Raw genomic sequence first — 24,991 nt, 5'->3', positions numbered from 1 at the left:
TGTTTATGCGTGCTACATTAGCAACTGCACGCCTGCAGGTGCTAAGCTCGGCACTGTGCTGTTCAACATTACTGAAACTTTACGGTGCAAGTTAGCCAAGTAAAAACTTAGGAATTCTCTACCAAAAGACAAATAGAAGAACAAAATGCAAACCTGGAACCACTTGGCGTGTCGGAGGGACGCCAAGGCAGCAAGGCATTTCTGCCTGTCCAGGACGTCCGGGGGGTCGTTGACTGATAGCGTTTCTATTCATGGATGGAATAAGAAGACAAGGCACAGTTTGACCAAGGGGTTTCTGTCAGGTGGAAAGGGGATGTGGCAGCTTCCTAAAGGGCAGTGGAGGCTCCCAGAATCTCAAGTCATCTCTACCCTGGACCAGGGAAGAAGCCAGAGTACATTAACTCTGTCCAGAGAGGAAATTGTAAAAATTGGAGGCCCCTCCAAAAAAACAAAAATGAAAACACAAGTGGGAAGTTACTCTACAAGGAATAATCCCATTGGGGAGGGGTGGGAAGTTACTCTACAAGGAATAATCCCATAGGGGAGGGGATAGATAGGTGAATCCTATCTTCTAATAGACTGTTACCATGCTTCCTCCCCGTTATCTCCCAATAAATTAGCTGTGCTAAAAATTTCAATAGAAAAAACAAAACAAAACCTACAAAAAACAAAAACAAAAAAATGGTGGGGAGAGTGGAAATGAACTCCCTCTCTGCTTCCCACAACAGCCATCCCAAGGCATCTGCAGCAAAGGGGACCACCTCCGCCCACCAGGCAAGGACTGCCCTAGCCCCAGCCCTTGACAGAGAGAGTCCTGTTGGTCAAAGGTCCAGCGTCCCTAAATTGATAAACTCCAAGGGCTTTGGTAGTTGGAATCAGGTATCAGAACCAAAGGTAATCAAAGAATAGCAACAAGGGTGCTAAGTGTGAGCCCATGCTGCAGCAAAACCACCGTTTGTTGTTTCTGCCATGTGTTTGTTGTTTCGGCGGTGTGTTTGTATCAGGGATTTAGATAAGGCCTGTTCCCCTTACTTAGTGGTGCAAGGTTTGTGATTAAAAACATTCACACTGAAGAAAAGCACAAGGGGCCCTGGGAGGATTCTGAGTTATGAAACCATTATTAGTGTCTGAGCTTTTGTTTCGAGAAATCACACAACTGTTTAACTCTGTATCAGCTATTTGGGTTTCAATCACTCAGCTGATCAAAGCAGCCAATGGAAGGATGACAAAGGAAGAAGACCTCACTCAGTTCTGCTGCACCACAAGCTGTTTGCACAACTCCAAGGTGATGTTCATGCAGAAACTATCTGGTTGTCTTCTATACTTTAAAAAAACCTTAACATCACCCAAGATATACTTTTCCAAGGCCAGAGAAGAGAATGGCTCAATGGAAAAACCAAGTGAGACACTGATGACAGCACCATTTTGGTGCAAGCCTCTGAAAAACGCTACTCACTTTTTGTTTTTGCTACTCACTTTTAGTGCAACTGTTTGGTCAAACGCCCTGGTACCAAAACGAAACAGGAGATGTGATCTCAGAGTAAAAGTGGGCAAAGTTACACCAATATCCTTTTATCAACGCAGTCTAAAACTGAATAGCACATTTGAATAGTGAGGGAACATCAGGTTTCCAAAGTCCTGCTGGCCTTCGCAGCCTCCCTACCTCCAGCTAATACTTTCTCCATTTCTTCTCGGACAACAGGGGATGTCAGGTGGATGGTCAGGGACAATGGAGGCTCTTTTGTGTTTTTTATCACTATCGCAGCATCATCGACAGATTGGAGTATTTCGTACTTGTCTTCTGTAACAGCCTAAAAAAGAAAATGCAACTTTCAAAACACTTTCTCAACAGAATCAATACTTCTATTTCACCCCACTGGTTACTGCAGCAGATAGGCCAACTTCTTGGAGTGTGACAGGACAGCAGTTCCCCCATCTAGGGCAGGGGTGGGGAACCTTTTTTTTGCCAAGGGCCACTTGGATACTTATATCATTCGTGGGCCATACAAAATTATCAACTTAAAAATGAGCTATAAAATAAGCCCCTAGATTTACTGAATTTCGAGTTCCACCTGCGGTTACCTTGGCATGGCCAGACCAAAGGATTTCAAGACTGTATACCGCCCACGGGCCAGACATTCCTCGCCCCTGATCTAGGGGATCAGGACCTCCCTCTTGCTGGTAAGGTCTGTGACTATTTTCTGGTACTTCATAGAGAAAGAAGTAATTTTCAGAGGAACCTTCATAATGCAACATGCAAGAATTTAGGGTAAGGGAGGAGAGAAGGGTGTGAATCCTCATTTTGTCATGTGGTAGCTGTGTGCCTCGGTACAAATCACTTAATCTCATTAAGACTGTGATTTCTAGCCCTGGCCCGTATGGCTCAGTTGGTTGGGTGTCATCTCATGCACCAAAAGGTTGCCGATTCAATTCCCAGTCAGGGCACATTGATGTTTCTCTTTCTCTCTCTATATATATAAAAAAAAATCTTAAAAAAAGAAAAAAAAGGTTTCTAATTTGTAAAATGGACTTAATGACATGACTTACACCACAAGGCTGCCGCAAGCTTAAACTTGACCCTGCATGGAAAGCACAGCACCCAGGCTAAGTGGGCATCTAGCCACTATTTCCACACCAGGAGGAGCAGCCATCAGTATGTGGCATGAAAACAGTGTGTAATAAAATAGTTTGTGTCATGTGGTACATATTAAAGCACGTACTCACTGCAAATGCATGTGTCTATCAGAACAGTCACAATGGCCATAGCCGGTTTGGCTCAGTGGTTAGAGTGTTGGCCCTAAGGCTGAAGGGTCCTGGGTTAGGCTGCAGCCAAGGACACGTACCTTGACTGCAAGTTCCAGACCAGGGTTAGCGCAGGAGGCAACAAATCAATATGTCTCTCTCACATTGATGTTTCTCTCTCTCCCTCCCATTTCACTCTCTCTGCAAAGCAATAAAAAAAAAAAACACACAAAAAAACAAACAACAACAAAAAAACCCTCAGGGGAAGATTAAAAAAAAAGTCAGTGACACCAGTCTGACTTCTGTTTTCTTTTTTATACCAGTTTATATGCCTTGATTAAGGATAGTCAAACTTTTATGATTTTTTTTTTAAAGGGAAACAAAGTAAATATCACATGCACGGAAGACAACTGTACTTTCAAATATCTAAACTGAGGTTTCTACTCCTCCACAGTACAGGCCTCTGGGGCTGGATCATTCTGGAGAGTAGGGCTCTCCTGTGCATTGTAAGGTGATGAGCAGCTTATCCCCAGCCTCCACCCAATAGATGCTAGTAGTTCTACTCTTCACCCTGACACAACCAAAACTGTCCCCATAAACTGTTGTGTGTGTGCGTGTGTATGAAAATTTGCCCTACTCAAAAAACAATCATCTAGAGATGAGACAGGAGGAGGAGTACAGATTTGAAGCATGAAAGTGACTCTACTCAAAGGAACTGAATTCTGTCAACAACCTGAATGAACAGGAAACAGATACTCCTCTACAGTCTGATTCTGGTCCATAGAGACCTATATAAGACTTCTGATCTCCAGAACTAAAAGATAATAAATCTGTGTTGTTTCAAGCAAAAGAACAGAACAAAACACCACAACCCACTAATCTAAATCAGTAGTGATATAGTTATTTGCATCTTTCTCTAAAAACCCGCTCTTTATAAAATTGTCCAGCCCTGGCCAGTATGGCTCAGCTGGTTGGGCATCATTCCATGCACTTAAGGGTTGGTGGTTCCATTCCTGGTTAAGGCACATGTCTGGGTTGCGGGCTTGATTCCCAACTGTGGGAAATGCAGGAGGCAGCCGATCTCACATCAGTGTTTCACTTTCACATTGATCGCTCTAAGAAATCTTAAAAAAAATTGTCCTTCCTTTCGTAACACTTTCATCAGCTTGATTTTATTTTAATATGCTTTTTATAGACAAGGATAAAATGAATGTAAAATTACTACTAAAACAGAAAAGGCAGGGCTTCATCTTGAATAGTTCCTCAGAATTATCTACTATAATGCATTAGGCTCCACATTTCAATTCTGACCTTTATCCTGAATCCCAAATTGTCAGTCACACAAGACAGAATGCAAGTTTACAAATGAAAGTGAATGGCGGCCTGGCCAGTGTGATTTGGTTGGAGAGTTGTCCTGTATACCGAAAGGTTGCAGGTTCAATCCCCAGTCGGGGTGTGAAAGGAAGGCATCATATCGATATCCCCGCCTTCCTCTCTCTAAAATCAATAAGCATATCCTAGAGGTTGAGGATTTTTAAAAAAGTGAATGGTGTTTCTAAGGAATGAGATTTTTTTACTTTTGTTTTTACTCTTCCTGTCATTAAATCCAGGAGGCAGCAAGTTGCAGTGATGTGTGGAAGTTCTGAAGCCCCAGAACTCACCAGCTGGGAGTGCTGGTGTCAGTTACTCTTCCCAAATACCAAGATGATAAATTCCTATCTACAAGGAGCATTGTGAAGATGAAATAATACATGTAAAAAGCATGCCCGACCTTGGCTGGGTGGCTCTGTTGGTTGGAGCATCACCCTGTACACCAAAAGGTTGTGAGTTCCATCCCCCTGTTGGGACGCATATGGGAGACCACCAATTGATCTCTGTCTCTCCCTTCTTAAAAATCAATAAAAACATGCCCTCAGGTCAGGATTAAAGGGGGAAAAACTCATCTGGCCGAGGATCTAGTGCAGTCAGTGCTCAAGAAATGCCACAGGTTATTATTTGTGTAATACTTTTATAACAAGACAAATAAACTGGTTTTTAAAAAGTTTTTAGTGATGTCCAGGTTGAGATCAGAGAAGAGTTAATTATACTATCTATTCACCTATCCAATGGAGTCTGGATGTGAATTTCAAGTCTAGTGAAGCCCTAGAATACTTCAGCCTAGTCCATGGTAGGTACTGGGTCCTTCCTTGAAACCAGAGTGTCTGGGCACCACTGCAATCACCCAGCCATTGTCCACAGACCCTCAGTGGCTCTGCAGCACCCTGTCCATTACCTACTGAGGTGTTAAGTACAGGAGGTACAAGGGTGGGTTTAGAGTGTCTTCTGAAACACAGCATAGTTGGGCATCTCTTTCTCTGCCTCATGAGGGTCCTCAAAAACACCCCCAGCCCCACTCAGTGGAGGCAGTCACACTCACAGTGAGCTGGATGGCCAGGTTGTCAGCCACCTTGTCCAGGAGGGCAGTCGTGGGTTTCTCCTTGCATAGCAGCACCAGCTCCAGGTCCAAGTCCCCCTTGAGCAGCAGGCCCTTCGCCACAAGGCCAACGCGCATCACGCCTCGCAGGGTTCTGGTCATATGCTCTGTCTTCTGTTCCCTGAAGGACAGATCAACACATGCTATATAAGGGATTCAGTCTGGCTAGAACCCAGAAAGGCTAGAGTTTCTTCAGAAAAGGGAATGCTCAGCTCTAGTCAGTCTCCCTAGCAAGAAAAAAAAAAGAAAAAACTCCCCACAAAACCTCAAACTTACCCAGCCCCTTCTTTGGTCTCATCCTCTGGGGGCATATCCAAGTTCTCGGACTCGGCATGTTCGCTGCTGCCTTTCTCCTGCTCATCAATCCAGTCAGACACAGCTTTGAGAGCCCGTTCTGTGTGGGACACCATGTTCTGGACTGCCTCCAGTTCCTCTTGCGTTGGATAAACGGAAGAATGCTTTGCCATCACGTGGCGATCATCATTCACAAAAATTCGCAATGGACGCTGGAAATGTGAAAACTCAGTTAAAAACAATATGAAGAGACCAAGCAACCCACCGCTTATCTTTTGGGCTGCACAACTAATAACTATGCTTTATCATTTGTGTGAAAATAAGACTACAGTAGTCCCCCCGTATCTGCAGAGGATACATTCTAAGACCCCAAGTGGATGTCTGAAACCGCGGATAATAGTGAACTCTCTATATACTGTTTTCTTTCCTGTGCATCCATACCTATGAAAAAGTTTAATTTAAAAACTTGGCACAGTAAGAGATTAACTAATAAAATAGAATAATTATAACAATATGCTATAATAAAAGTTATGTAAATGTGGTATTTCTCTCTCTCAAAATGTCTCATTGCACTGTACTCACCCTTCCTCGTCTTCTTGTGATGTGATGATGACACAATGCCTACGTGATGAGATGAAGTGAGGTGAATTTGAATTGTTTATTTCTGGAATTTTTTATATAATATTTTTGGACTGCGGTTGACAAGGGGTAACTAAAACCGCGGAAAGCAAAGCCACGGATGGGGGGGACCACTGTACAGGGGTGGGCAAAAATAGGTTTAGTTGTAATACGATAATTAATAATAATACAAGATACATTAATAAAAAAACAAACTGTTTCACATACAACTGTAAACCTACGTTTGCCCACCCCTGTATATGAACACGTGGAAAAGGACAACTAAACATAACAGTTGTTCTTTCTCTAGACGATGGGGGAAAACGACACTTTATACATTTCAATATTACTTGAATTGTTATACTATAAAATATAATTCAAGAAGTCTAATGAAAAATAATAGAATCAAGTATTTTGAGGCAATACTACAAACTTATCTGTACACAAATGAAAACAGTAGCTATGATTAAAGAAAAAGTGTCTTACCATTTTTACTTCTTTTTCTGTAGTGTCTGGAAATCAAATTTTGCTTATCTTTTCAAATTGTGACAGATTTCCTTGGTGTTATCAATACTTCAGCTATCTATAAGACCAGAAAATCTTTTTAGTTTCAAATTTCATAGATGTATGAATTTTAGCAGTTCGGCCTCATTAAGAAGCCCCATTAACAGAGCAGGACACATCTTTATTTCCAAGTAACCACTGTTAAGCCAAGGTACAACTAATTACAAAGTTCCCTAAAAATGAAAACAGCTGGTTTCTAGAAGCCAAATCTCACTTCAGGCCTCACTCAGATGAGTTTTACTTTTTCTATCATCTTTCATTATTTCTTATATAAAGTATGTCAATTTTTACAAATATAAAGGAAAAGAGGGACTTTGGTCCTTAGGGGTAATGAAGAGATGAAAAAGGAGACACGATTCCAAAAGGTTCCTATAAACTGGAAAGACAAGGACCTTCTGAAACATCAGATAGATGTGATCACTGCACCACATGGACAGACATGTGGGTTCATCCTCGGAGAGGCTGAGACAACTGAAACACACAACAGAAGTCTTCAGGACAAACACAGCTATAATTACAATTTTGGACTCAACTTCCACTCCGTGTAAACAGTCTGGTCCACATTGAAATCTCCCAAATGAGTAAGCAACAACAACAAAAAACCCTTCAGTACAATATGGAATAGATGAATACACCCAGTGCATGCAATCACCTAACAGCTTCGTCAATCTAAGCCAGTCACCAGACTGGGCAGCAGGTTCATCCTAGAAAGGCATCCACTTTTAGGATAAACGTTGACATGACTGGCCAAAACAAGAATTCCCACAACTACTCAGCAATTGAACTGAAAATGTAAAGGTTCTACCCTGGCCGGTGTGTCTCAGTTGGAGCATCATCCCATGCACCCAAGGGTTGTGGGTTTGATTTCCAGTCAGGGCACATACCTAGGTTGGGGGGTATGGGAGGCGAGAGACTGATGTCCCCATTTCCTTTCCCTCTAAAATCAATAATAAAAAAAAGGGATACAATCCAAACTTGATACTATGTAAAAAAAATTTTTTAAGGTTCCGAAGAACTTGAAAATCTAAGGATAGAATGGGAGGCAATGCCCCTGCAGCGCCAGGAAGACAACAGGTGGGGTCACAGGCTTCATGGGTAGGGACAAACAGGGAAGGAAAGAGTAGAGGACCATTCTCTGGGCTCAGCTGCCGGCTGTGCATGGGCCCTTGATAAGCCACTCTTTCATCACCAAGTGGGAGCTTCTGCACAGACTTGGGCCTGAAACCCTGCCTACTCAGCCACTACCTGTGTGGTCTGGAAGTTTCTTTGGAGTTTCCTTCTATACCTGCAACATAGAAGCAGCCCCTCTCCCTCTGCAGGAAGATTGTGAAAAGTGAGTAAGTCAACCTAAGGAAAGCGTGAAGCTGGATCTACATCAGCAGGCTGCTGCGGAGGCTTAGTACTGAGAGACAAGCATGCAAAATTGCACCCTTTAGTAAAGAATTATCACTATTCAGTTAGGGACAAGTGATATTGTGGTTGTTTGAAAAGAATGTCTACCAGCTAGATACACGTTTAAGAAAATTTTACGATTGGAAGTACATGCCTGATATTTGTTCTTAAATACTCCAGTGAGGCAGGGAGTAGAGAAGTATGAAAGAAGACTGCAAAATGTTGATAGCTGTTAAAGCTAGGGGATGGGTAACTGGAATTCATTCATACATATGTGAAAATTTCTTTCTTTTTTTTTTTTTAATGCATAGTAAACTTAAGTAGTCTTACAAAAGTGCACCCATGGCAGGTAATCTAAAAATCAAACCAGCCCTGGCCAGGTTGCTCAATTGGTTAGAACATCATCCTGATATGCCAAGGTTGTGGGTTTGATCCCAGGTCAGGGTGCATACAAGAAGCAACCAATGAACACATAAATAAGTGGAACAAATCAATTTTCTCTCTCTCCCCTCCTTCTCCTCTCTCTCCAAAATCAATAAAAATTAAAAATAAAAATCAAAAAAATCAAATCAAAGCTCAGAAAACCAGTTCTATACTGACAAGCAGGGCATCAGAAATCATAGCTTAATGGTGAGGACCCATGTAAAACAGTCAACAGTCCTGACCATATCTATGCTGAAACCTCATCAATCTGATAACGAAGGCTGATGTTTAAAAGTATATTTATTCAACACGTATTCAGTGTGCACTTCCTCCGTGCCAGGCTATGGGCTGGCTAGCTGCTGGGTCGGTGATGGACACGGCCCACAGGTCCTGTTCCCTTGAACCTGGCCAGCTAGCACACCCTGAAGGACAAACTCTTTCCCACTAAGCCCGACGAGGCACAGGAGCAAATACTTCACTGTACACCTACCACCTATTCATCTCACATTCCTCCTCCACCACAATTAGCAAATGTAGAGACTTTAAAAATAACAGCTTTTTAACCAAGGTTCCAGGTGGCTCAGACCTTTTTATCCAGGGCTTTGTAGGATTGATATAGTATAAAACCTATTAAAAGGAGCTCCTGGGAGAAGTGGTTGATTCAGCATCTGATACAGGAATTGTACTGGGTGGGCCTAGGTCACACTGCAGTGTCAGAAAGAAAGCACTCAAAGACTGTGCAGGCTTGTCCAAAAGACAAGGAGCTGACTTGCGAGGGCTCCCACTGGCTACATTTGGGGCAGCTGAGTGTCAATAAATAAGTAAATAATGCTTCCACCTACATAAGTTCTCAAACAGGCAAAACTAATGAGAAAAAATTCAGAGCAGCTTTTGCCTCTGGGGAATGGTGGCAGGGAACACCTAGAAAGGGGCCCAAGGGCTTTTCTGGGTTGTTGGTCACAGTCTACATCTTGGTAGGGGTTGAGTGTATGCAGTGGTCAAAATTCACTGAATGGTATACTCAAGACCCGTGTGCATTACTTCAAAAGAAAAAAAGAACTGTACATTAAATACTGGCTTCTAGTTAATATTATGAGAGAAGACTTCAACTTTCTGCTTACTTTGAAATGCGTCATAAAAATAAAGTAGACTGAAAGATGAACAGAATAGATGGACAGATGTGTGAAACATTAGTTAATCTAGGGTGTGTATACAGGCATGTATTCACTGTAAAATTGTGTCACCTTTTGTGTATGTTTAAATTTTTCATAATAAAATGTTTCAAATATGTAACTAAGATTCACTGAGCAATTGCATTTATACAAATCCATGAATGTATAATGATACTTAAAAAATAACAACAACCCTGGCCTGTGTGGTTCAGTAGTTAGAGCGTCTGCTCTCATACTGAAGGGTGGAGGGTTCTATTCCCAGCCTCGCTCGTGGCACCTGTGGGAGGCAACCAAGCGATGTGTCTCTCTTCGATTGATGTGTCTGTCTCCCCCTTCCATTCCTCCCTCCCCCCTTCCACTTTCTCTGAAAATCAATGGAAAAAATATCCCTGGGTGAGGATTAAACAAAAAACAAACAAAAAACAAACAAAAAAAGTGCCCTAGCCAGTGTGGTTTAGTTGGTTGGGTAGCATCCTGTGCACCAAAAGGTTACAGGTTCCATTCCTGCTCAGGGCACATGCCCAGGTTGAGCTCAATCCCCGGTAGGGAGCATGCAGGAGGCAGTCAATCCATGTTTCACTCTCATATCAATGTTTCCCTCTCTCCCCCCTTCCTCTCTCTCTAAAACTCAATAAATATATTTAAAACAATAATATTTTGCCACCACTGGAGATGTCTACATTACAACTCCTCCATACTCTGAAAATTGTTTACAAACAGATACTAACAATGTCCTGCGACAAATAGAGGGTAAGTAGCCTAAAACTCCCCTTCTCTCACTGGGAAACAAGATACTGTGTCAAAATATCAGCCATGGTAAGTGCCTCGGGACACCCACATGCCCCCAAATGCACATCTCCTCAGCAAATGGCCTACAGGTAGGTTCCCATCTGCTGTATTCACCTCACTGTTTAAAACTCAGGAACCCGGGTGTGCCTCTGCTCCGAAAGGCTGTCTCACTTGATCCTCCTCTGCTCCGAAAGGCAGGCCCAGACCACCAAGCTTGGCCCATCTGCAGTCCACTCATCCTGGGCCCTCCTCCCAGACTAGGCCTTGGTGGTGATATCTCCCTATTCAGATGGACAAAGCGAGTAACAGTAATAATTATCTGAACTGAAATAAACATTTAAATTCTGGAGTCAACACTCCCTTGCAAGGTGTAGGTAGGTGGCAGGGGGCTGGCCTTGCTTCTCTCAATATGAGCCCATATCTGTCACCTAACCCAGCCTCTCAGAAGCCAGCTGCTCTGGTTTTGAATACCAAGGAATCCATCTCATTAATGAGCACAAGGGTCTTCTGGATGAGCAGAAACCTTTTCAAAAATTTTGAGGAACACTGCTACCAAGAAGACCACAACACCCACTTACATGCAATACTCCATTGCCCCCTACCAATCTGACTTTAACAAAACCCATGAAAGTCTGCACAAAGCTGCTCCTGCAACATCACTTATGATTCAAATCTGGGCACAAGTGAAGCCTAATTTTTACCAGTTCAGCCTCTCTGAAAAAGAAACCAAAGGAAGGAAAGAGTGAAGAACCAGGTTTTTGGTTTTTTATTGGGGGTGGTGTGTGTGTGGGGTAAACATCGATCAGTTGCCTGCCATACACACCCCAACTGGGGACTGAACCAGCAACCTGGGTACGTGCTCTGATCAGGAACCGAACCTGCCATCTTTTGGTATATGGGATGACACTACAACCAACTGAACCACACTGACCAGGGCAAGAATCAGGATTTAAAACATGACCTGTGTGTGCTCTGGGATGTTTTAACACATCGGTTTCTTTCTTTTGTTCTTGAAACCAGACCACCTATGGCATGCAGTTACAGAAGTTTAAATCATAAAACATTATGCTTACAGTGTGATGACCATCTTTCTGACCTCTCACTAATTAGAATATGACGTTCATGGCACTTGGTGCTGGGAAATAAATGTGTCAATCAACAAATTTTTTGTTGTTGTTAATCCTCACCTGAGGATATCTAGAGAGAGTAGAAGGGTTTGGGGGGGAAGAAGGAGGAAGGGAGAGAAACATCTATGTGTGAGAGAAAGACCAACTGGCTGCCTCCAGTACCAGCCATGACTGGGGCCAGGGATCAAACCTGCAACCCTCTGGTGAGTGGGCCAACACTCTAACCGTTGAGGGACACTGGCCAGGGCAGATCAACAAATGTTTGTGGAATGAGCAGGTGTAATGGCAACAACCTAACAAGTATGGCCCCCATCATTCTTCCAGGGTGGACCCACAACCCCACCTCCAAGCTATTTCACAAAACCTTATAGGTATCCTAGGGATTCTGGGGAATTGACCTGAATTGGATGCTGGTCCTAGAGACTGAATTAGATTCTGAAATGTACAAGGACCCAAGCAAGCTCCTGGTTTTCCTAATCGCTGAAGCTATCCTATCCCTGGGGTGTGAAGTGAAATAATACACAAGTGCTACCCATTAGTAACTCCTTAAACATTTACAGTCCTATCAAAGACAATAGAAAATAATTTTATTTGGGGTAGTGAGCACACAATACAATATATAGGTTATATATTATAAATTCTATACCTGAAACCTGTAATTTTATTAACCAATGTCACCCCAATAAATTCAATAAATAAACAAAGCAACCCAGACAGAAGATACCAATCTAAAATGTGGCCATGGACACCACTCTGAGAAATTAAGTCCAACAAGTCTTAAGTCTCGTGCAACAGGTCCGAGTTCTGTCTGCAATAGTGTTTTTATTGGATATTAGTCCTAGAGACTGAATTAGATTCTGAAATGTACAAGGACCCAAGCAAGCTCTTGGTTTTTATTGGTTCATAGAGTGGTATAAAGTCAGGAACAAAGACTTTCACAAATATTTTCCATGTAAAGGGCTATTCTTTAAGCTTAACTCTCTTCCTATATTTTCAGTGTTAAAACATCCTTTTTTCTTACAAAAAGATGGAGATGTGTAGTAACTGGTTAAAAAGGCACTTTTATTGACAAAAGAAAAAGTTGGAAAGTACAGGTTGTTCCTTAAAATGTTTCCGGAATTCCAACTGGTCTATGAGAAGCAGGACTCCAGGCCCACTGACATAGTGTAGAGGTCCACGAGTCTTAGGAACAGAAACCCCAGGTTCGCATCCACCTTACTTCTCCAACCTGGCAGCTATGGGACCTCCAGAAAATCACTTGCCTCAGAGTTGCAAATAATAAGAATTAAAGATTACAATGTGGGAAAATTCCTTTTAAACTGTAAAACTACAAAAGCAATGTATTATGGGAGTAATTTCAACTGTTCTTGGACAAACCAATAGAAATGTTTTAAAATCTGCCTGAGGATGTAATATCACAGTAGAAGGTTTTTGTTTTTTTTTAAAAAAACATATCTTTATTGATTTCAGAGAAAGGAAGGGAGGAGAGAAAGAGACAGAAACATCAATGAACAGCTGTCTTCTGCATACCCTCAACTGGGGATGAAGCTGGCAACCTGGGTATGTGCCCTGACTGGGAATCAAACTGCAATATCCCAGATCCTAGCTGGATGCTCAACCACTGAGCCACATCTGGCTGGGCAGAGCAGGTTTAACAAGACTCCAAGTGAGAATTATCAAACCCTCTTTCCAACACGTTCCAAGCAGCAAGGGTGTGAGAAGCCAGCTTAGGAAATCTTCCACACCTGGTGGGGGGCCAATTCAACGACACACCTATCCCTATGGGGAAGCCGTGAGGATTTAAAAAATTTATTTCAGCCTGGCTGGGTGTGGCTCAGTGGTTGTGTGTCGACCTAGGATCCAGGCCATCAGGGTTCGATTCCTGGTCAGGGCACATGCCCGGGTTGTGGGCTAGGCAGCTGATCAATGACTCTTTCATTACTGATGTTTCTATCTCTCTCCCCCCCTCTCCTTTCCTCTCTCTGAAATCAATAAAATATATATATATATATACACACAAAAATTTATTTCAGAGAGAGGAAGGGAGAGGGAGAGAGAAACATCAATGATGGGAGAGTCATTGATCCGCTGCCTCCTGTGCAACCCCGGCATGTGCCCTGACTGGGAATTGAACCGTGACCTCCTGGTTCATGGGTTGACACTCAACCACTGAGCCACACAGGTGGGGAGGATTTATGTAGCATGCAACTTAATTTCTTGACTTCTCCCAAAAGCGTTTTTCTTCCTAGTAAAGAAGAAAAATACTTTTAAAAGGATTGCCTCTCAAAGGACATTAACACTGAAATATGAATTATTTTAGTGGGCAAGGGTACTTTTTTTTTTAACCCCTCACCAGAGTCTATTGTTTCCATTGATTTTCACAGAAGAGTGGAAGGAAGAGAGAGAAAAACACGGATGTGAGAGACCACACTGACTGGTTGCCTCCAGCACAAACCCCGACCAGGGCTGAGGATGGAGCCTGCAACCGAGGTATGTGCCCTTGGCAGGAACCCAACCACAGATCCTTCAGTCGGAGGGCCAACGCGCTAACCACTGAACGAACCAGCCAGGGCAAGGGGTACTTTTTTTTTTTTTTTTTTTAAATGAAACGGTTCATTTTCAGGTAACTGTAGCTTCACCTGCAATGTAACAAATAACAGAGAGATCAAGTGTATTCTTTCCCCAGTTTCCTCCAATTATAACATTTTGCAAACAATAGTACAATACCATAATCACAATACCCATACTGAAAGTCAGATACAGACCACTTCTGTCATAAGGATCCCTCCTGTTGCCCTGTAGTCACATTCACCTTCCAATTGCCCCCCATGCCTAACCCCTAACAACCACTAATTCATTTACCATTTCTTTAATTTTGGCATTCCAAGAATGTTATAAATAAACAGAATTGCAACCTTTCAGAATTGGCTTGTCTCATGCTGCATAACTGCCTCAAGATTCATCCAGGTTGTGTATGTATCAACAGTTGGCTCTTTTTTATTACTAAGTAGTATTCCCTGGTATGGATATACCTTGGTTTGTTTAACCATTCAGCAGCTGAAGGACATCTGGTTTCTAATTCTTGGCTATTACAAATAAAGCTAAGAACACTTGCGTATTAGCTTTTATGTAAACGTATATGTTCATTTCTCTGGGACAAATGCACAAGAGTCAAACTGCTGGGTCATGTGGTAAGTTGCCTGTTAGCTTTGTGAAAAACTGCCAAAGTGTTTTTCCAGAGCTGAAGTCTTACACTTTAAAAAACAAACTCAAGTAACTTAACCAAAATTGACTCAATTCACCTTTTCTCCACTCCTGTTAGTTCACACATCCGCTCTGTGAAGCTGTGGTCACTGGTGAGCTCTCACTAGGCAGCCCACAATTCTCCTTGTTTACTGGGCAGCTATTTCCCCCTTCTGCAAGCATTCTGCACAGGTAACCCACAGGACAAATATCTATTAGGTGCCATTATGAGCCATGGGGCTGGGCTGGTTATTTTCATATTGTTGACATTTAGACTGTTGTTTTTTTTAAAATTATGAATGCAAAGGATTATCAACCTGCAAAAAGTCTACATGTACTACTGAGAAACTATAACTCAACTTGCAAAATTTCATTATTTAAACACACACACACACACACACGCGCACACACAGTGCCTGCCCCCGCCAAGAGTAAAAAAGTAGTTGAAAGGCAAGCAGCAGAAAAACAAGTGGCCCGGAAGATTATCCTAATAAAACTTCACCCTTGACTTTGAACCACAATCCTACTGAATGTAAGAAGGAAGGCTGGCCCTGGCAGTATGGCTCAGTTCGGTCCTGTGCACTGAAAGGTTGCTGGTTCCATTCCCTGTCAGGACTTCTGGCTCCATCCCTAGTAGGGGGAATGCAGGAGGTAGTTGATCTATGTTTTGCGCTCATAGATGTTTCTCTCTCTCCCTCCCTCCCCCTCTAAAAATCAATTTAAGAAATCTTTAAAAAGAAAGAAGGCTGCCCTGCCTGGGTAGCTCAGTTGGTTAAAGTGCCATCCCAACACACTAAGGTTTCAGGTTTGATCTCTGGTCAGGGCACATACAGGAATCAACCAATGAATTGCATAAATAAGTGGAACAAATAGATGTTTCTCTCTCTCTCTAAAATAAATACAAGAAAAGAAGGAAGGCTGTTTGGAATGTTCAATAAAAATTATCATGAATCGCAAATTGCCAATAGCACCACTTCTCACTAATCACCTAAGAGTATGAAAATAATAGAGCCAATTTACATATTCTAATAAAAGGATGCACATTCAACTTTTTTTAAATCCTCACAGGAGGATATGTTTTTATTGATTTAAGAGAGAGAAACAATGATCTGAGAGAGAAACATGGATCAGTGGCCTCCCATAGGCACCCTGACCGGGTACTTAACTGTGACCTTTCAGTGTACCAGACAAACGCTCCAACTGAGCCAGATCAGCCAGGGCATCCATTCAACTTTTGACTAAATGATCTTTGGTGATCATATATAGCCCACAAAAACAAAAGGCCCTTAGACAATAAACTCATTTTCCTGTTAAAGCTGGTGGCTACATTTTCAATTTCTTCATTACATGGACATTCAATAAGAGAAAATAAATTTCAATTGGACATCGCTTTCTCAAGACATCTGAAAAACAGCAGATATCAAAAGTTTGTCTGGCACTGGCCGGGTGGCTCAGTTGACTAGAGCATCATCCCATACATCAAAAGGCTGCAGGCTGATTTCCAATCAGGGCACATACCTAGGTGTCAGGTTCAGTCCCTGTTGGGGCATGTTCGGGAGGCAACTGATCAATGTTCCTCTCATATCGATGTATCTCTCTCCCTTCATTCCTCTGTAAAATCAATAAAACATATCCTCGAGAGAAGATTTAAAAAAAAAAAGTCTGTCAGAATTTCCAATTGCAATTCCTTTTTTCTTTAAATATGTTTTTATTGATTTCAGAGAGGAAGGGAGAGAGATTTCATCAATGATGAGAGAATCATCAATCGGCTGCCTCCTGCATGCCCCCTACTGGGGATAGAGCCCACAACCCTGACATGTGCCCGACTGGGAATCCAACTGTGACCTCCTGGTTCATGGGTGGATGCTCAACCGCTGAGCCACACAGGCTGGGCCAATTGCCATTTCTAATGAAATCACCTATAAAAGTGCTGCCTTGGAAAAAATCTCACAGAGTAACAGAGCATCAATATGGCAAGAAATAATTTTTAAAAATCAGTACACTGACAAGGCTCCTTAACAAACACCTGTCCACACAGGTAGTACCAACTACCTGTGTAAGAGGCAGCATCAACTTACCCTAACAAAGCAAAGAGGGAATAGTTGTTTCAGACAAAATTGTCAAAGGCTGCAGCAAGAAAACTGAAATCAACCTCACCCCTTCAGGGCCCCGACTCACTTCACTAACAAACTGTGTGTAGACTGCTGTCAAACCACCATCTGCCTCTAATTCCAAACCCTTACCCAGGAAACAAAAATAAAATCTTCCTCTCCAAGGACTTTGCTAAAATAAAAAGCACCAGATATAGAAAACCTAGAAAATCCTAATTCCTGAGAAGGTTCAAAGCATGATTTGAATAAAAATGTAACCACTTTGTGGGCCATATATGCTAATACCAGATGGTGACATTTACAGATCTTTCAAAACTGCACAAGGTTTGCCCTGGCTGGAGTAGTTCAGTTGGTTGGGAATCCTACAGTGCATGCACTGAAAAGTTTCGGGTTCCAGCCAGAACTAGGCAACCAATCCATGTCTCTCTGTCACACAGATGTTCCCCTCTTTCTCCCTCCTCCTTTCCCCTCCCCGCTCTGTTCTCTCTTAAAAAAAAAAAAAAAATCAATGGAAAAAATATCCTCAAGTGAGGATTAAAAAAAAAAAAATTTCTTAAGCATACTAGAAGGAACCAAAGGATTTTTTTGCCTGTAGGCACGAAAAGAGTTCAAAATGAGAAAAACAAATAAAACTGCCAACAATTAGGTATCACTCCACTCCACTCCAGAAGGAGATTCGCTCCTGGAGAGTAGAGAGACTCTGATAAATCAAGTGTCCAGTGCTGGGAAGGACAAGCCTGGCAGTAATTGCCAGCCTCCAAAAAGCTACAGAGAATACTAAGGCCTGCACATATTCTATTCGGAAGCCACAGGGACCAGGAGCTGGCCACATAGCCAAGAAACAGCTCAGGGGCAAAACCCCAAGACTAGGGATAGTAACAACTGTTAGTGTCCTAGATCTTTTCCTCCCCTTTTCCAGCTGTGAATGAGCCTCTGGTTCCCACACTTCATTCACAGCCTGAGCTGCTGCTGTCACTACATTCCACACAGCCCACATACAAAGCATCACATACAAAAGCACAGTGGCACCACTGTGAGTAATCCATTGGAGACTCCCAACCACAGACACCTGAGGAGAGCCTAAAGTCCTAAATCTGAGTCCTAACTTTGGGTGGCACCTTGTATTTCCCCGTGGACCACTCACTGTAAAAAGGGAAGAATCCTAAGCCATCAGAAACACAGATTCACAATCTGAAATACCTGAATTCAGAGAAGGGAGGCTTATCACAGAAATTGATGCCCCTTGCTGATCCATCATGTCCCCTAAGCAGAATCCCAAACAACTTTCAATCAATTTTGAAATTATTTAGACGAAATGGCTTACTCTCCCCAAGTTTAGGCACTGTGTGGGTGGAGACTATGCTGATCATTGTACACTCCAAGTAATTCATCCAAGTGGAGAATTAACCCGAGCAGAGTATCAAGAGCAACCCCAAGAATTCCAGTCATTCTACTACTTGAAATAAGGTAGGAAGGGTTTTGGGGTACAAAGCTTGCAGATTACAGTGCATCCAAACATCGCGCCAGGTCACCGTTTGAGGGGAGGATGCAAACCCTAAACAATCTGGAAAAAATTCAACATCAATGAAACATCTGGACTAAAGAATAGGAATCTTAAAGCCTTTCCCAAGTTTGGATGCTGATCTGCAGGAGGCCTGGCTGACCAGGGATTTGGGAACTCCATGAACCTACAAAAGCCTCCTCAGTAATCCACGTATAGACGAGGTTCCGGGGAGGGAGTCCGCCCCTCCGCGCCATGTAAAGACAAAGACGACCACGTTTCCCGCCTCTGGAATGCAGGACCCTCCTGGAACCCGAGGCGGGAGTGGGACAAAGGGGAGGAAGAGTCAAGGATGGAGGTGAGAAGGTGGGTCACCCCCGCCGCGAGAGCCAAGATGCTCCGGGCCGGAGGGGGGTGTGTGCTTTCCAGCACGTGCGCGCGCGCACGCGGAGCGCTGCAACAGACAAAAGCCCAGCCCGGGGGAGGCTGCGGCCCGGAGACCGGTGCGCGCGCACCCCCGCGCGAGGCGCTGCCGCCGAACGAGGGGCCGTGAGGGGGGGAGGACGGATGCGCGCGCACGGGGCCCTCGCCGCCGCCGCCGCCGCCGCCATTTTGTTTCCTCGGCACAATGGGGGAGAGTAACGGCCAAACGTGGGAGCACGACTGGCGAAGGAGAAAATGAGCCAGGCGCCGGGACAGGGCGGAGGCGGGAAGCACGGGGCGACTCTGGCCTTGTCACCGCAAATCTTCAGCCGGGCTCGCGCTGAGTGGGTGGACGGGCGGGGGGAGGGGCAGAGGCGGGAGCGGGCCTGACCGCCGCCACATTGGAGCTTACCTTGTCGGCGTTCCCTTCCCCGACCGCAACCGCTGCCAACCTCCTGCCACAACCCTCCGGGGTCTCCCCCAAAAGCCACGCGGTGCGCACCGGGCTGCTGAGTCCAACTGCAATGGCGAGAAGAGGAGGAGCCGGGGGCGAGCGGGCTGGCGGGCGCGCGTCGGGGAGGTGCGGAACCACGTGACCACCCGGAGCCCCGCCCCCTCGGCGCGGCGTCGCCGTTCGACGCAGGCCCAGCTTGAGGGAGGGAGGGACGAAAAGCGAGGAGGCGGGATCTAGTCACGTGACAAAGGCGTAGCTGATGAGTGCTTATCACGTGGCGTCGGAAGTTTCCTCCCCTTTTGACATTTTTTTTTTCTTTGTCATGTGACAGTGTAAATTCGTGCTCCACGTTGGCCATGTGACAAGGACTTTCGCTTTCTCTTTGTTGTATTGGTAGGCCTGCATCATGTGACAACGTCAGCGTCCTTTTTTTTTCTTTTTTTTTTTCTTTTTACTGTCCGTTTTGAGCTGCCTCTACACGTGATGCAGGACAAGAGGCGGATCCTCACTGGAGCCTCTAGTTGACGCGCCTGCGCAGCCACCACCTTAAACCCGTCTCCACGTGTACGTTGGCGGAAACACCTCTCGGAGTCTGGCTGGGTAGCGTTCTCATGGTAACAGGATCTCTGTTGAGGAGGTGCTGCTTCGAAAGTAGGCCTCCCGAGAGCCAGCTTCCAGCCCACTCTCCACATCTCCGCAGGAGGCGGAGAAGACCCGAGGTGCGTGTGCGAGACGGCTGTGCGTGAATTCGCCGAAGTGCAGAGCTGAGCTGGTTACGTCGTTCAGCGCGTCTTGCACAGATGGAGAAACTGAGGCCATGCAAGAAAAGACCTGACTTGAGGATTCACGATCCGTTCACGGGTGCTGCGACTCAGACGTTAGGCTACCAGCTTGTGTCTCATAAAGGCCCGGGGGACCGAGCACCTTTTCTTTACAAGCCTCCTGTCGGGGAATTCTGGCGCCTTGTGAGATCCCTGATGTACAATCTGTATCTAAACTTAAGTTCCTCTCCTCTCCACTGTAAGGATTAGGCTGGCTCTCGACAGGTATCGTTCCCAGACAGATTTGACAGGTGCGAGGCTGGAGTTCAGACGCTGCGGAGATCCGCAACACGAAGTTGTTGAAAAGGTATCCTTCCTGACGGAGATGAGAAGTTGTTCAAGACTTATAGCCTAGTAGCGGGTCCTCCTTGCAAAAACGTAGGGACGGTGCAGCTAATTTATCAAGGATACAATGTCCAGTGCCTGCCCTGGGTTTGAGGCCCCCTGTAATAACCAAGGACTGAATGAATCTCCGTTTCCTTATCTACAAAATAGTAATAATAAAAAAGCACTTGGCACAATTTTGTGTGCAGAGCAAATGCCCCAAAATTATAGCTATTATTAAAAAGGTAAGGTGGCCCTAGCGGGGTGGCTCAGTTAATTGAAGCATCCTCCCATACACCAAGAGGTATCAGGTTCGATTCCGGGTCAGGGCACATACCTAGTTTTCCAGTTCAGTCCCGGTTTAGGTGTCTGAGGGAGGCAACCCATCCATGTTTCTCACATACATGTCTCTCTCTCCCCCCCCCCATACTCTTCCTCTCTCTCTAAAATCAATAAAAAAAAAAAATCTGCGGGTGAGGATTTAGCAAAAACCATAAGGTGTAAAAATATGATTACAGAAATGGGTGCATGCTGTACCTACTGCTTTTTTATTAACACATAATATATAAAATGTCAAATGTGCAAAAGGGTGTGAGAGGACAAAGTCAATCTTCCCCAGATACCCTCCTCCTTGGCAGCTGTTGTAAAGTTTTTTGTGTGTCTCTACAAAGATATTTTACTCAGAGATTTCTATTGCTGTTTTTCACATAAATGATAGACATTCTGCATCTTCCTCCCCCTGGACTTGAAGATCTTTCTTTCTTTAAAAAAATTTTTAATTGATTTTTGAGAGAGAGAGAGAAACATCAATTTACTGTTCCACTTATTTACTCATTCATTGGTTGATTCTTGTATGGGCCCTGACTGGGGATCAAACCACAATCTAAACAACTGTGCTACCCAGCCAGGGCTGAAGAACTTTCCTGAAGAAATAGAGCTTGAGATTAACGAAAAGTTTGGTAAAATTAATGGCATGTGTATTCAGATAATTTTTAGATTGTTGCATGTCATAATAAAGGTGATAACTGGCTTTAACACTAACTGGCTTTAAAGTTAGAGATCAGCAATGTCTCTTTTGACACAAGTGAACAGGCTCAGAAGCAGGGCAATTTGGCTAAGCTAACAGCGCTACCAAGTGGTAGAACAGGGAAGGTTTCTAGTTTTCTGACTCCAAGTCTGCAGGCCAGCGATTTTCAGCCGGTATGCCTCAAGAATTTTTAAAACATGCAATACCTGACTGTTTGTCAGGGGCACTGACCTTTTTCCCCTTAGACTGTCAAATAAAAAAATGACAGCAGCCCTGGCTGGTGTGACTCGGTCACACCATGGCCCCATACTCCGAAGGGTGATGGGTTTGATTCCTGGTCAGGGTACATACCCAGGTTTGGGATTCCATCCCAGTCTGGGTGCATGCAGGAGGCAACTGACCAATGTTCCTCTCTCATACAGATGTTTCTCTTTCTCACTTCCTCTCAAATAAATAAAAAATGACAACAATAGCCATCCAATGTGACTGAATCAAAATTTTGCTTATTTTTTTTGTCAGAAAATATACTTTAAAAATATATATATATATCTTTATTGATTTCAGAGAGAGGAAGGTAGAAGGAGAGAGAGAGAAACATCAATGATGAGAGGCATCGATAGGCTGCCTCCCACATGCCCCCGACCAGGGACCGAACCTGCAACCCAGACATGTGCCCTGACCAGGAATCTAACCTCGACCTCCTGGATCCTAGGCCAACACTCAACCTCTGAGCCACTACAAGCCAGGCCAGAAAATATACTTTTTGGTGTGTCACAGAATTTTAGTAATTAGTTTATGTGTGCCGTGAGATGAAAAAGGTTGAAAATTGCTGCTGTAGACCTTTCTTGGGAGGGGCCCAAGGTTATATTTTTATTTTTATTTTTTTAAAAATATATCTTTGTTGATTTCAGAGAGAGGAAAGAAGAGGGAGAGAGACAGAAACATCAATGATGAGAGAGTCATCATTGATTGGCTGCCTCCTGCATGTCCTCAACTGGGGATTGGCTCGCATTGGCCTGCAACCCGGGCATGTGCCCTGACCAGGAATCGAACTGCGATCTCCTGGATCCTAGTTCAATCCTCAACCAATGAGCCATGCCTGGTTGGGCCCAAGGTTATATTTTTAAAGAACTGCTTTAGTCCTCTAAAGCAGCCACTATCGAAGGGCCCCAAGCAAAGTAAGGGACAGGTAGGATCCTGACTTTTAACCTCCCTGGATGATTTCTGGACAGATCTGGAGAGTTTTTCAACCTTAAGTGGTTGCTGGAGTAACCAGCCTGGGATGGGTGCTGGAGAAACAGTTAATGGTTGTGATTGTTAACTACTCGATTTGTGCACCATCTGAACTGGTGTTTTTGTTTGTTTGTTTGTTTTTTAAATGTATATTGATTTCAGAGAGAGGAAGGGAGAAGGGGAGAGAGAGAGAGAGAGAGAGAGAAACATCAATGATGAGTCATTGATCGGCTGCCTCCTGCACCCCCCCCCCCCGACTGGGGATCGAGCCCGCAACCCAGGCATGTACCCTGACCAGGAATCAAACCATGATCTCCTGGATCATAGGTCGATGCTCAACTGCTGAGCAATGCCTGGCCAGGCTGACCTGGTGTTTTTTAATTGAGAAGATCCAATGGGCTGCAGTGAAAGTGTGGAGGAAAGCAAAACTCCCTTAAAAGTGTAGTCTAGCCCTAGCCAGTTTTGCTCAGTGGTTAGAGCTTCGGCCTGCGACTGAAGGGTCCCAGGTTTGATTCGGGCCAAGGGCATGTACCTCAGTTGCAGGCTCGATCCCCAGCCTTGGTCGGTGCATGATCAGGAGGCAACCTGTCAATGTGTGTGTGTGTCTCTCTCCCCCTTCCACTCTCTGAAAAGTAATGGAAAAAATATCCTCGGGTGAGGACAAAAAAACAAACAAACAAAAAAACCTGGCTGGTGTGGCTTAGTGGTTGAGCATTGACCTATGAACCAGGAGGTCAGGCTTTGATTCCCGTTAGGGCACATGCCCTAGTTGCCCACTCGATTCCCAGTGAGGGCTTGCAAGGGGCAGCAAATCAATGACTCTGTCTTATCATTGATGTTTCTCCCCTCTATCTGAAGTTAATAAATAAAATATAGTTTTTAAAAAGTGTTAGTCTATCTGGGCCCACACCTACCCTACCCACCAGGAGCTGCCAGATAAGAGGTTTTCAGTCCAACTTCTGACGTGCTACATTTATCATGCTCCTTGTCTGTGGTCTCTCCTTGGTTACCATACAAGATGGAGACCCCAGAAGCCATCTGCTCTCTCTCATCCCTATATCTCCACCCTAACCCAGTCTCTTACCTTTGCCTTTCCACTACAACATAGTTAACAATCTCTATATGCACAACCATTCTCTCCTTTCCTTGCTTTAACTGACACCCCCGTCATCCGGCTATACCTCTCTTCTACCCATTACACCCTTCCCTTCATTGTTGAAGATTAAGGTCTGTCCCCATCCTCTTGTACTCCCTCTAGACGGGTTCTGCCATCCTCAGCTCTTTATTGTTCTTATGAACATCATCCACTTGTCTTCCTCATCTTCATAGATTTTTCCCACCAACTCCCTTGATTATACCCAAGAACTCTCCTTGAAAGCTTTTTTGAACCACACCAGCTGCCTTCCCACTGTCTGAGTAGAGTGGACATGGGTTGACCACAGTGCTATGGGGAACTACCCCTCTACCTAGCTCAATCTGTAGTTCATTAGCAGATTCGCGCCGCCTGACTCCAAAACTAGACCCACAACCTAGCCACAGTAATAAGCTTAGTAGTAGGTGACAAAATTGGACCAGTCAGAGCCAGTGAGCGCCAGGTCTTGGGACTTTGGAGCAAGAGAAGCCTTCATTTCTCTGATCTTGAAGCCAGGGAAATACAAAGTGTGGCTAGGGAATTGGGAGTGTATCTTAATGAAAGAACTTGACAGAGAATGAAACCAACCCAGAAGAAAGCTGAGCCAAAAGATAGGAGAAACAGTATTGTGTTTCCTCAAAAACTTAAACATAGAATTACCATATGATCTAGCAATTGAAAGAGATTGCTTGCACACCCATGTTCACAGCATTATTCACAGTAGCCAAAAAATGGAAGCAATCCAAGTGTCCATCAATGGACGAATGGATAAACAGTGTATATTCATACAGTGGAGTATTATTTAGCCTTAAAAAGGAAGGAAATCCTGACACATGTTACAACATGGATAAACCTTGAAGGCATTATGCTAAGCGAAATAAGCCAGTCACAAAGGAGTCAAATTCACAGAGACAGAAAGAATGGTGGGTTCTGGGGGAGGGGGAATGAGAAATTGTTTAGTGGAGACAGAGTTTCAGCTGGGGGAGATGAAAAGAGTCCTGGAGCTGGATGGTGGTGATGATTGTACAACAATGTGAATGTACTTAATACCACTGAACTGTATACTCAAAAATGGTTTAGGTAGAGAAAAAAAAAAGGAAGGAAAAAATGGTTAAGGTTGTAAGTTTT

General features: G+C 44.0%; 1 protein-coding gene across 9 annotated transcripts in view; it reads right to left on the bottom strand.

Moving 5' to 3' along the window:
* The window catches only part of ILF3 (interleukin enhancer binding factor 3), a 32,949-nt gene extending 13,448 nt beyond the window's left edge, over positions 1-19,501 (bottom strand). For 5 of the 9 annotated variants that reach the window (XM_081135652.1, XM_081135656.1, XM_081135657.1 and 2 more), the window contains exons 1-7: positions 19,285-19,480; positions 6,614-6,710; positions 6,092-6,130; positions 5,492-5,721; positions 5,159-5,336; positions 1,664-1,811; positions 154-245 (exon numbers count right to left, since the gene is read on the bottom strand). In XM_081135652.1, coding sequence (XP_080991778.1) covers positions 154-245; positions 1,664-1,811; positions 5,159-5,336; positions 5,492-5,721; positions 6,092-6,130; positions 6,614-6,616 — 690 coding nt within the window. In that variant the 5' untranslated portion in view covers positions 6,617-6,710; positions 19,285-19,480. Of the gene's footprint in view, positions 1-153; positions 246-1,663; positions 1,812-5,158; positions 5,337-5,491; positions 5,722-6,091; positions 6,131-6,613; positions 6,711-19,284 lie in introns of all 9 variants that reach the window. The other 4 variants (XM_081135654.1, XM_081135655.1, XM_081135660.1 and 1 more) reach the window with 2 other exon arrangements.
* Positions 19,502-24,991: the final 5,490 nt, after the last annotated feature.

The sequence above is a fragment of the Miniopterus schreibersii genome (assembly GCF_964146895.1).
Source record: "Miniopterus schreibersii genome assembly, chromosome: 4".
NCBI lineage: Eukaryota > Metazoa > Chordata > Mammalia > Chiroptera > Miniopteridae > Miniopterus > Miniopterus schreibersii.
Note: the sequence above shows the minus strand (reverse complement) of the source record. Positions and strands in the feature narration are given on the sequence as shown.